Genomic DNA, 13,160 nt, shown 5'->3' on the forward strand with positions numbered 1-13,160 from the left:
TTTTTTCCGATATATAGACTAGCTAGAAGAGGGAATTCATCGATCCAATATCGACCATGAGGATTGAGGTGCCCTAAACAAAAAAGAATTTATTCATATTTTTTTTTATGTTCTATATATTAAATAAATATAATAAGTTTGTATTATTTTTAATACAAAATAACATAATTTAATTGATTAAATGATATATTAACGCATAGTGACCTATTTTTTTTACTTGGTGCCCATGTGATTAGGCAGTCGCCAAACTAACCTTAACATAGGGTCGGCATTGCATCGATCTAATATTGATCACTTTGGGGTCTGCTATTTCTTTTTCTTTCTAAAGTGATTTTTCATTAGACTAAAATAAACGTGTAACACTTACTGTATCATATATAAATAAGAAAAAATGAAATAAAAGAAAAGAACGGATGACTTACCCTATGCATGATCTTGAAGTCAATTAATACAAGTCAAGAAATAGACCACGAAAGTGACTTACCCTAACCCTATGTTATGCATAGTACAAAAGATTAGCCTGTACGAATTGGGACCAGTATTATAAGTAATTTCCAGGTTAATAAATATATATCCTAGGATTTTTCTAACTATTCAATATTTTACATCAAATTAATTAAACATCATCCATCTATCATTTCTATATATAATTAATTATTTTGCAGCTAGCTAGCTAGCTAGCTATATAGTTAGTATTAATTTTCCATCAAAATAATTATTATAACCCAAAACTAATTAATTAATTAATTAATTAATCTTCTTAAACATGACATTTTGCATAATAAAAAAATTAGGGTTTTCCGTGCATGAAGTAGTATATATATAAAAGATGGGATTTGATGATTTAGTCTCGATCTTCACTAGCACTTTCATTCCAGTTGTTAATGGCTTTTGAAACTGCATCTTTTACCATTTGGGCATCCGTAATTTCTCCATTTTCTTCACTCTGCAAAAGTTAAACATTATCTATTTCAAGAATTTTTTTTTTTTATTTGTAGCAAATCTCTTTACATAATTAATGCACGTGACTGTGACAACTAATTTGTAGACTTGATGATAAAATAAGAAAGGTACTTTATACCTCTCATTGATAAATCATCTACTTAATTATAAATCATATATGAAGATAATATATGTGTGTAATCAAATTAACAATGCTATATGTTACAATAATTGAGTTAGTTCTTAAATTGTGTTAATCAAAACTTCAATTCCACCTCAACTCTTTTTCTGTACAAAAACATTATTAGTACTTTTTTGTGACTTTGAGGATTTCAATAATGTTTTATATATATCTAATTCAAGTTAACTTTGTCTGTTTTTCGTTTATTCAATCCAATCTTATGCGAAACTTTCGCATGGACGGTGGATTATTGAAAAGTTGATTCTTTAAAAAGAAAAAAGAAGATTAGTCTCAAATCTAACTTACCACTCCAATGGCTTCCAATTGGAAGTTACTTGTACAAGAAACCCTAGCTTCAAGAACAGTAAGCCCTATGTCTTCAAAAGATCCAAGTACGAATACGAGCAGCCCCGGGCAACTTTCCTCCGAAAATACATGAATTAGGAATCCTTTTTCTAAGGTGTTCACAGTTACCTGTGATTTTTTCATACAAATTATTGAAATTTTTATAAGAAAAGAAGCAGACAATTCAATTACTAGCTAGGAAAATATAAGCCTCTTGACTAATCAATGGACGCGTGAGTTTATATTAATACCATTGGGCACGAGTTTCGTTTATAACTCTCGGGTGCGTGGCTACCCTCGGCGATGTCTTCACTTAGCACTTCGACCTTTTGCTTCAAATCCTTAATATATTTCGCTGCCCCGGCCACAATGGATGTCTTACTCGCCTGTCCAAATTAATAGATAATTAACCAAAGTACTAATTAAAACTTCTCTAATGTAAATAGAGCAATACCAAATCCATTTGATCTATCAATCTATATTTTTCAATAACCCACATCAATATACCAAGTAGTTATCATATAAGTTAATCAAAAACAATCATCATCGACAAGAAAAACACTAAAAAGTGGGAAATTAATTACTGCATGAGAGTTTGTAATGGAACGAAGTAATTGAAGCTGTTCATGCAGGCCTCCTTTCTTGTTCTCCATGGAAACCATATACGAATTCTTCCTCTGATGATCTTGAGTATACTATATATATAGGGTTTGTGTTCTTGAGTCTGTAATTAGCTTAAAGAAGAAGAGGAAGAGGAAAAGGGGGGGTTGATATGAGGTCTTGCATCCATATCATCACTTTGTTTGCTTCTCTTACAACTTCTTCTACAACATATATTGTTCTCATGTTTTAGAATTTACTATATTACCCTTTTCAAGAATAATTGTCTAAATTTGCAAGTGGAGTAGAAATATTCTTACAATATTTATTTCCTCCAAATTAAACCAAGTAGGACTCCTTTATTGTCTTAATTATTTATAAAGTTGGTTTGAATTGTTTTTCAAAAGATAAAAACTTTGACAATGATGAAAACTGTTTAAGACAAAGATGATGCATGAAAGCTAAATTTGAAAATCCATTTTATAAGCAATCTAGATAAATAAATAAATAAATTGAAATCTTTACCCTTTTCATTAACCACATGTATTTGGGGAGCTAGGGTGATTTGTGACAATGAAAACTGGATTCCAACATTTGGAAGAAAGAACGATGATGATGAGATTAATCATAAAAAAGAAAAAGAATTGGCGTTATTTTAAGAAGGGCAGAGAAAAAACAAATACAACTAAATACAAGTTAGATTAACAGATGCAAAAGTTTGCGCGACGTAAAATACAACAGAAAAAATGGAACAAATTAAGTTCAATATTTATGCTCGAAATTCAAGTTGATCTCAACTTCTATGATTTAGACATTCTAATTAGATATTGAAGTATTCTTTAGTTACATTCTCATTTTTGTAAATACTTTTTTTTTTGTGGTTGAAACTATTTCATTAATAATGTGGTCATGAGAATATCGCTAACATCCTAAAACCATTTTATTTTATTTTATTTTATTTTTGTGAGATATTTTATAAAATTATTAATTTAAATAATTTATAAAAATGACTTTCACATTTAGTGTTCATCAATTAAAAGAAAAACTAAATTAGAGTGCAAAGATCAAATCAGCTATAGAAAAACCAAACAAAATAATTACATATCGATCTCAATCATGAAATAATAATTAACAATCAATCCTAATATTGATCATGCATGCATTCGGATAGTAATCATGATTAATTATATATTATAACATAAGTCCTCTAAGGAAAACATATTTCAAAAAACATGAACCTATATTATATCAATAATAGATAATAATGATATATGTATATGTAAAAGCTTGATAATACAAATTAAAGGTTGAAAAAATAAATAAGGAAATAGAAATAAAGAAAATAAAGACAAAAGGGTAAAATGGGAAAGGTGGAAAAGGATGTGGAGAGTGACATGCATGCACAGCTGGGAGAGAGAAGGAATCGTAAGCTCGTGATCATTATGGGTTGGGAGGGAGGGCATTTTGTACATATATGTCTCAAAATTATATATATATATATATAATTATTTTTAATTATGTTATCTCAAATCTAAATTTAAATAATATATAATTGTTGTTATATATATATATATATATATATATATATATATATATATATGTTATAAAAATGATAACAAAACAACTGTTGCAAAAATTAAATTGTGTAATTAATATTTGGGGGAAGATTATTAATTATAAATATTTGTGATAGAAAATAATAAAAAAAATAATAATAATAATGTTTATCGAAAAGAGCGGAGGAAGCGTCAAAATGGATGTTTAGAGTTGTGAATTTTGGATGAATCCAAACACTCCTCACGGGGGAATTTTGATCTATCCCTCTCTCTATCTCTCCCCCTTCACGTGTTTTCTTATATATATATTCAAATTTTTATTCTCAATATATATAGTTTTAATTATCACTTTAAATATTTTATTCAATTTTATGTTCACTAAATATTATATTATCCTTCATAGTGTAAGAACATGTTATATTCATTCATTTATGGTTACTTGTCCAGTTTAATTATATTGATTCATGATATATATTTTTTTTAAAGAAGATAAACACAACTCAATATTATAATAATAATAATAATAATAAATGATTAGAATTGTTTAAATACAACTACACAAATTTTAATGAAATCTACTTCAACCTAAGACTTTTTTGTGCGAATGATTTATTTCAATGTATTAAATGCCGGTTTATACTATTTATTGGGATACTTATAATGAATGATCTTACACATAAAATTAAAGTGTGAATGCTTAATTATAAGTTTATATAATCTCTTTCTTTTTTATGCAAATGACTATTAATATTATAAGTTAATATAAATATTTTTGTTGTGATAAAATTTTAGATTAATACAAAAATGGAATTGCATCTCATTCATTTTGGTTACAAATATTTACCGGAGCATTAACATCAACATCGGTATTTTTACCGTCGCTATATTTGTGTTGCCTACAATGTGGTGTAAGACGCCAGGCAATAATGAGAAAATCAACAATATTCATGCATATATAATCATTTAACTATTAATACCTATAATTAATTAGATGATCAATTAAGTATATATAATTATATTTATAGTTTGCATGCTGAATTAGTTCGATTTCTCTGCAGAATATAATTGGGACCAAATATATATATTATATATAATCTATACCGACGACACGACAAAAAAGAGACGTTGTGAAAAGGGTTGATTCCATTTATAGTGAAAATTGTAAAAGAAGTTGACAAAAATGAATGTGAAGAAATCATCACGAGTCAATATTAGAGAAAACAAACAAGAAGATAGAGATATCAACAACATAGATAATAATGTATGTATTTGATATATGCATGTAAGTATAAGCCTTAACAATGTTGTCTTTATTCCCCAAGGACAAGCATTATATATGTACCACCTATTCACATGTGTGCCCATAGCATTTTAATCATCACAATCAAACAACTTCACAAATTGGTTATCCCCCAAACATAATATTCTTCTTCTTTTTTTTTTCTTTTTCTTTCTTTTTTCTCTCTATGCATTCCTCACGAGAGCTAGTGTTGAATAGATCAATCCAATTTTGGTTCTATATATGATGGTCTAATAGCAAGAATGGTTTACTTAAAAGTACTATATATAAATTGAACATATATGTGTATCGAGAATGTATATATATAACTCAATATCACGATGAGGTGACTGAGAACTGTTCAAGAAAGTCCTTATATATGTTAAGTTCGATCCAAATCATCCATGAATCAAAAAACAATTAAGATCATCCACCTCTTTTGGATACGAAGGTGTCACACTAGTTAACCCAAAAAATCGTAGCTAAGATATGACCTAAAATTCCAAAATATACACAACAATAGTCGAAGAGTCTCAAAAATATTAGTAATATGACAAATCACAAGTAACAATTCGTGTAATGAGACTCAATTATTGTATATATGCCCCTCGTTAGATTAATAACATATATATTAAATTAAAGAAGTTTGGTGTACGTACATAAATACAAAGAAAACAAAACCTAGAGTTCAAGTATAATTATAAGGTGTTAATAAATTCTGAATTATAAATTTTGCGAAATATTATATCTCATTTATATATAAAAAAAGATTTATTGCATTCAAAATTATATTTTAATTGTCATTTTTTAAATTTATTTGAATATAATTAATTATTCAAGTGGAAATTAAACCTAATTATATCTAAAAAAAAATTATAAACAATTTCTCACATATATTAAAAAAATGTATGTTTAAATAGTATTAACGAGATTGTGAATGTGATATCAACATCAAACACATTAGTAGGATGTAGCTGGTTCAAATGATAAGTTTCGTGTCAAAAAATTAAAGATGATGTGTTTCATTTTTATTAAAAATATTTTAAATTGAAATAAGAGTTATAAATGTAAGTAGAATTCGTTTTTAGCTTCTTAAATAAATAAAAAAATAAGACCAATATCCTATTTTTTAATTTTATTTTAAAAGAAATTATGATTAAATACAAGGTTACAATAGACTTTACAGTAGGTTTATTATTATTGTTTATTTTTACTTGTTTTGTGTGATTAATATTGGGTGCCGTGTGGAGAGATTCATTTGGCTGCCATAAAATGGGAGATGTATACGTAGAAGAAGATTCTTCCCTAAATATTTTAATTAATTAGCTCTTTCTTAATCACATGTCCAAAATATTAATTAGTTCATTAAATTTATTATTAGACATATATGATATATGTCTAAGGTTGTGTATTTGATATCCTGTTTAAAACCTTGATTTTATTTTTATTTTTGCATCAATATTCCCTTTTATTTTATTGAAAGAGAATGTAATGATAATAATAATAATAAATTGTTGTAACTAATGAAAGAGAATGTAATAATTAATAAAAACTGGGTTATTGTTTCCTGTTAACTAATTAATATAAGTTATCTTATTGCAGATGGATTTGTTGGTATGGGAATATAATGATTTTAATTTTTGATATTATATGCAAAGCAAAAACTCACGTGAGGTGCATTACTTAGGGAAGGTACATTCACATGCAATTATATGCCAATATACATACAAAATTATCCAATTTGTAAAGTTGGCAATAACTGTCTCTATTGTGCATCAAAATAACTATTTCAAGCATATACATTTTTTTAATTTTAGCACATCATATGTCTAAGTCATTCGAAACAAAACAAAAATGATGTAAGACGCGTTTTGGTATAAAATAATTAGTAGTATTGTGCCTAACTTCTCAAATTAGTAATGCAAAGTAAAACTAGCAATGCTATAAAAACTTTGAGCGTAACCTCACCCGATGAGGATCTTCTCGAGAAACTTAAATTTAAATAATAATTTTTTTAGTGACGTTGAACTCTCTTCGGCTCAACGGGTAAGAATGTATGTTATTGTCATTGTTTTGCTTGAATTATTATCAACTTTGTTCAGACGAACAAAAGTAAATAAAACCAACATTGAACAAAAACAAATGGTGGAAGTCATATCTAAATCTAATTGGTCCTTATCAAAGGATTTCAAATGATAGGCATGTCATTTCTATTTCAATTGATAGGCTACTTATAACTATGCAAAAAAAAGAAGAGAATGGAGGTTAATCAAATAATATCATCAAGTAGTTAACAAAATATAGTTTACAAAAAGGTTAAAATAGACAATAAAGAAATGAGTTTATAACACTAAGGGCCATTAATAACATATTCTAACATTAAAAATTGTGAATTTGAGGTCAGCAAACATATTCATAGTAAGGATAAACCAGTCATGGAAAGAATCAGTGTTCTAAATGGCGGTCGAGGCGGCCGCCTAGGCGGCGCCTAGGCGGTAGGCGGTCCAATACCGCTCCGCCTATACATGAGGCGGTCAGATTATTTAATTATTTATTATTTTTAATTAATTAATTACTAATATTAATATATATATATATATATATATTCAATAAAAAAAACTCTTTGAAATGACTCTTTACATTCCAATTCATTTATCTTCTTCTTTTTCGTTTCTTATCTCATTCACCTCACCTCCTTGATCATTTACATATATTCTTCGATCATCTAATCATCTATCTCTTTTTCAGCTCGTCTACATACTTATTTTTGTTAGATGTTACTATGTTAGAGAATATTAATTTGACTTTTTAGTAAAATGATAATTATAGAATATTTTTATTATATTTATATTCAACCGCCTAGGCACCGCTTAGGCACCGCCTAGGCACCCGAGGCAGTAGGCAGTCACTTACCGCTCCGCCACCGCCTACCGCCGTTTAGAACACTGGAAAGAATAGACAAGACATTATTCTCTGCAGGATAATGGGGATAATGGACAAGGAGGAGCCTGCATTGGTTCTCTGTTCAGCTTCTCCGACATTGTATCTTCCAATGACATTTTTTTTTGTGGGGACGCTGATAACAGGTCGATTTTGATGATTACCGTCGTAGAGTTGCAAACACATCTCTTTTACAAGCAGTTCACACATCACAATTTTAACGAATGGGAGTGGACTATACAATACATAATAGACATTTTAAAATTTCATAGACTACACAAAGTGCCATGTAATTGGACAAGGCATGCTTCCTCTTTCAAAAACAAAAGTTTTGAATTTGTGCTCAATATAGATGTGGTTAGAACCAACTCATCTCATGTCACTCAAAAGTGGAGTGACACCAAGGATAGATCTACTTATAAGGCTATTTGGGTTGTAGCCCGGGTGACCCAATATTTTTTTATATATATAAAACTAAGTGACACAAGTAGATTTTGCTTGATATTATTATCATTGCAGTGAGAGTAGTTTTGTGAACAGTTTTTATCCTAGTTTCGCCCTTGAATCACATTACTATAATACAAGGTGTATTTTGTTAGCCAAATCAGATTTTTGGCATCAAAATCAGCCATAATATTATATGTAGGTTTAACAATATTAGGTTATGCATATCCCCACATCATTTCTTCCCATTGAATCTATACAACCACTCTGATATCAAATCAACTAGAGAGAAGGAAGAGAAAAAGATGGAAACTAAATAAGAATGTCATTCAAGTGGTTAACAAACTAGAATTTACAAAAGAGTTTAAATAGGCAATAAAGAAATTAGCCTAATAATAACATATTCTAAATATATGAACTTTTTACAGCCTCTGTAAATAATGAAAAAAGAAACACAACATCCCATGTGTCTTAGAATCCAGAAAACCAAACCAGCCTTTAAAATTATTATGTATGCAATCAAGCAAAGAAGTAAGGACATTAGAAGAGAAGGGTCATTTTCAACAAGGACATACACGAAACTCTCTCTACCAAATGACACAAACCAGTTTCCATAAATCTCCACACATAATATGTTACTTGTAACAAACAAGTGGGTATATATTAAAGCCTCGTAACTTATAATAAACTTAATTAATTTGCTGTTTTCTATATGGCCCTTCCCGTGCGTGCAGTCTATTTGACAGCTACATATCTTAATTTGTCCTCTTTCTCTTCCAATCAAAATGTAACTTATAATTCACCATCATAGGCTAAACAAACTCATTAAACACCAGACAAATTATTTGAGTTCCTCTAGCTAATTCAATCATGAAAATTCAAAATTCATGAGATGTATCTACTTGAGTAGACTATATATGGTTTTCAATGAAATTTTAATTTTCTACAAAAATAAAATAAAAGAAAAGAAAGTGTAGTGAACAAACAAAGTGGGCCAATCTTGCCAAACAATGTGCTTAGTGGGTTCTAATCAATGATAAAGACAAGTGCTCAAGTTAACAGAACATCAACAGCAAGGCACAACAACATTCACTAATTTTCACAAACAATTGATTACAGCTTTTCCTCTACCTATGTTTTCGTATACGAGTCGTCCCTGGTCGTTGCTTTCTTGTCTTGTCCATTTTTATGGACAAAACATTCCGGGCATTTATGGTAACTATCTCATGATAAATTATTAGCCTAGGCATTTAATTTTCACAAATCATCTAAATATGTTCATTCACCAGAAACAGAAAGATGTGCAAAAATCACCTTAAGTTTGCATGCCTTCTATTGCTGGGTTTGCCAGTTCAAGGGGGGTCATCTGCAATGAATAAAATTCATAATCAAGTTTTGGAAAACCAATAACAATATGAACATTCACATGCACAAGCATGTGCATGAAACCAAGTATAATTGTCTCTTCTTCCTCTTCCTATTCATCTTCATCTTCACATCTAACCGACACACCAAACAGATAGTCGCAATAGTTCTTGCTTGATAGTTTTAATTACTAAATGTGAGGTCGAGATTGCAGAAGGTCCAGCTGGATTCCTTGCTTCAGATGGAAATCCAGAATTCCAAAAGACACGAAAGGTTTCTAATATTGAATTCCTGTCTAAAATACGCGTACAGATCATAGTTGGAACAATCTAAATAGTTGCTTTGGAAAGCCTAACAGAAGATCATTTTGATGGAGAAGTTAAAGGGGTTACCAAACTTTTTTCAAGTGCTCCATTATGTTGGGTAAAGTCCTAAAACAAAGTTTACAAAATCCAAAGATAACTTTAGAGAAAAAAAAACAACCAGAATCAAACAATCAGAAAATGAGGCTAATTTAAAGAAGCCAAAAACCATGTAAACACCAGTTTTCAATATGGGTGCAAGAGTTTACCAATCCAACAATGAGAGAAAGTGGCTCAGCCATGGAGGAGTAAATTGCTTGCTGGACACAAACTATAAGCACTTTTCACAAACATATACTGACGCATAACAACTTTTAACTGAATTAACTGATGGCTACACATAACAATATTTTATTTTTTGGTTCCCCAAGTAAAAAGAACATCTTAACTTCAATTTTTTCCATTTTCATGCATCATGACTTGCCTGCCATCAGACATTATATAAAGGGAATACAATACGAACTGAATACAAAAATTTTGATCCGAAAAATTAACAAAAGAAAAATGAGTGAATTATCGAACACCGATTTCCAAGATTCATGGGCATGCTATATGGTGCTAACAATGCTACAAGCCACATGTGGCACCCGCTCTGTTTACTCATCAGTACTTGAACATCATTTAAACATGACTCAGGTACAACGGAACTATTTGATGGTTGCTCTGGACACTGGGAGAATTTCCGGATGGTTCTTAACCACAATGGTTAACTATATGCAACCATGGATGATTTTACTAATCGGGTTAATTTTTCAATCAGTAGGTTTTGGTGTTCAATACTTTCATCTCATTCATAAAATCCCTTCCCTCCCTTACTCTTACATTCTCTTGCTAAATCTTCTAGCCGGAAATAGTATCTGTTGGATCAACACTTACTGTAACATAGTAGCGCGTAAGCACTTGAAGAGTGATTACAACACCATAACTGCCCTAATGTCTTGCTATTCTCTGTTGGGAACAAAGATATACACTTTGTTAGTTGAAGGAATGGAAGGAAGGGATGCTCCTCAAATTACAGATACCTATCTCCTCTTGATTTGCATAGTTCCAGCAGCTGTTGGCATAACCGTTGTCCCTTTAGTCAGCTGCAAGAAATTTATGCATATGGGAGGACCAGAGGTATTTCCAACAGCATTCATTGTTGCTGTATTTACTGGAGCGTATGCGTCGACAGAAGGAATGATATCAAAGTTCAGGTACATTTCCCCGCATTTGAGTCTGGTGATCTTATTCTTGGCGATGGTGGTACCTTTAGCAGCACCACCACTTATAAAGTTGAGCTGGTTCACATTGAAAAGGTGGCAATCTCAAGTTATGCCCATATCGAATATAGAATCTACGCAGCTTTCAGACACAAGACCAGTTATAGTGGCTGAGATCATACATGAAGGACAAAAAGAGAAGGATAAGAAGGAAGAGATCGAGATAGAGGCAGATGCTAAGGTGGAAAATGAACAGGGAACAAAGAATCCAGTAATAAATACAGATTTTATGTTGTTCTTCTGGATGAATGCATGTGGAACTACTCTAGCATTGGTTTATACAAACAACTTGGGACGAATATCTCAATCTCGTGAAAGCTACACACCTTCCGTTTTGTTAGTCTTGTCTTCAACGGTTAGTTTCTTTGGGAGGGTCTTTGCAGCTACTTTTGATTGGTATACAAGGTATGAACTTATCTCCTATGACCAAAATCTTAGGAAAGACAAGCATTACATAATTTTTTTTCACAAAAAAAAATGATAAGAATTAGAGTTCATCACTTGTGTAACTTGTGTGTTTCAGGGACAGGAGGTTGTTGTCAAAACCAGCCCTAATTGCGTTTATCATGATTCCAATGCCTGCTTCATATTTTTTACTTACAAGTGAAAGTAGCATCAGTTTGTACATCAGCACAGTCATTCTAGGAGCCTGCTATGGAGCCTTATATTCAATAACCTTAGCCACATCATGTGAGATTTTTGAACATCAAAACTCCACATTAAGTCAGAATCTTGTTCTCACAAATATTCCATTTGGTACTTTGCTCTTTGGGCAAATAGCTGCCCTCCTATATGACAAAGATATTGAAAGTGGAAAGAGCATCTGCATGGGATTCAAATGCTATCGGGAAACATTTATCATCTGGGGATCTATTTGCTCCGTAGGGGTGATCCTAGGATTTATTCTACAGTTTAGAACTAGGAAATTTTTCACAAATAATCAGAGTTGATATATTGTCAGGTTCTACAAATTTTTATTCTCAGCAGATGATTCCAATTCATTTTTACAAACACAGACTCAAAATTAATCAGCTTCCTCTATACTAATTTGCACCAGTGATGTTTGTTTCAGCTAGATATATATGTATTCAATAATAACTGATCTTCTCATTCCTTATAAATAAATTGCAAAATACCAAAGCCCTAATAAAGATATATCTTCCAGAAAGCAATGAACCCAGCCCAACATTGCAGTGTGGCTTACATGTTTAAGTGTTTAACTATAAATACTCTTCAAAACCGAGAATCACTAACAATTACCTAAACCAAGTATTACTGATTGGAGTTATAAAACATAAAATGCAAGGTCCAAGGAATCCCCCCTGCCACATTCTTCTCCCCTAATTACATCTTCAAAGGGAGGAAGATAAGGAACCAGTAAACTATTTCCTTAAATTTCTTTGTGCAAATGAAGCACTATACAGGAGTCATTCGATTCAAATCTTTCTCCTTCAACTTTAACGGACCCTAACACTAAAAATACACTTACCCATAAACTTTAAAGGTTCAATCTTCTGATCCATTGGCGAATACATTCAGAATAAAGAACCCCCAAAATACTAAAATTGGTAAATAAAAGATCTTGCTTCGAGCAGGCAGAAAATGTCAATATGAAAATACAAATTGTCAATAGGCAAAGAGAGAATACGATAGAGACTAGAGAGTGTTTCAGACCTTTGATCGAATGGCTGAATAACAAACAGATAACGAGGGAACCACGGATGCATGATCAATCATTTTCGATTTCATCGATTCTCGCAGTATGCTGCTGCTGTTGATGCTCGACAGCCCTTCCTATTTCCGGCGTCCATGGCGTCTTTCTTCATTTAACAAATCATTTTCCTTTTCTCTTTCAATTGGGAAATTTGATAATATAACCCTAAA

General features: G+C 30.9%; 2 protein-coding genes across 2 annotated transcripts; one reads left to right on the top strand and one right to left on the bottom strand.

Moving 5' to 3' along the window:
* Positions 1-742: 742 nt before the first annotated feature.
* On the bottom strand, positions 743-2,281 carry LOC124927784. Its single transcript, XM_047468259.1, has 4 exons — positions 2,053-2,281; positions 1,720-1,854; positions 1,430-1,597; positions 743-946 (listed from the first exon to the last, which is right to left on the bottom strand). Exons 1-4 carry the CDS (start codon positions 2,128-2,130, stop codon positions 845-847), a joined length of 483 nt encoding a protein of 160 aa, XP_047324215.1. The 5' UTR covers positions 2,131-2,281; the 3' UTR covers positions 743-844.
* Positions 2,282-10,518: 8,237 nt separating this feature from the next.
* LOC124925207 (protein NUCLEAR FUSION DEFECTIVE 4-like) lies at positions 10,519-13,106 on the top strand. The gene is made up of 3 exons (XM_047465177.1): positions 10,519-11,681; positions 11,800-12,163; positions 13,038-13,106. Exons 1-3 carry the CDS (start codon positions 10,519-10,521, stop codon positions 13,104-13,106), a joined length of 1,596 nt encoding a protein of 531 aa, XP_047321133.1.
* The last annotated feature ends 54 nt before the right edge of the window (positions 13,107-13,160 follow it).

Source organism: Impatiens glandulifera, chromosome 2 (genome assembly GCF_907164915.1).
Source record: "Impatiens glandulifera chromosome 2, dImpGla2.1, whole genome shotgun sequence".
NCBI lineage: Eukaryota > Viridiplantae > Streptophyta > Magnoliopsida > Ericales > Balsaminaceae > Impatiens > Impatiens glandulifera.

Coding starts and splice junctions, on each gene's coding strand:
- LOC124925207 (XM_047465177.1), top strand. CDS start 10,519: ATGAGTGAATTATCGAACACCGATTTCCAAGATTCATGGGCATGCTAT. Junction 11,682..11,799: donor ACTTTTGATTGGTATACAAG/GTATGAACTTAT, acceptor TGTGTGTTTCAG/GGACAGGAGGTTGTTGTCAA. Junction 12,164..13,037: donor GATCTATTTGCTCCGTAGGG/GTGATCCTAGGA, acceptor CGATTCTCGCAG/TATGCTGCTGCTGTTGATGC.
- LOC124927784 (XM_047468259.1), bottom strand. CDS start 2,130: ATGGTTTCCATGGAGAACAAGAAAGGAGGCCTGCATGAACAGCTTCAA. Junction 1,598..1,719: donor AACGAAACTCGTGCCCAATG/GTATTAATATAA, acceptor AAAAAATCACAG/GTAACTGTGAACACCTTAGA. Junction 947..1,429: donor AATTGGAAGCCATTGGAGTG/GTAAGTTAGATT, acceptor TAACTTTTGCAG/AGTGAAGAAAATGGAGAAAT.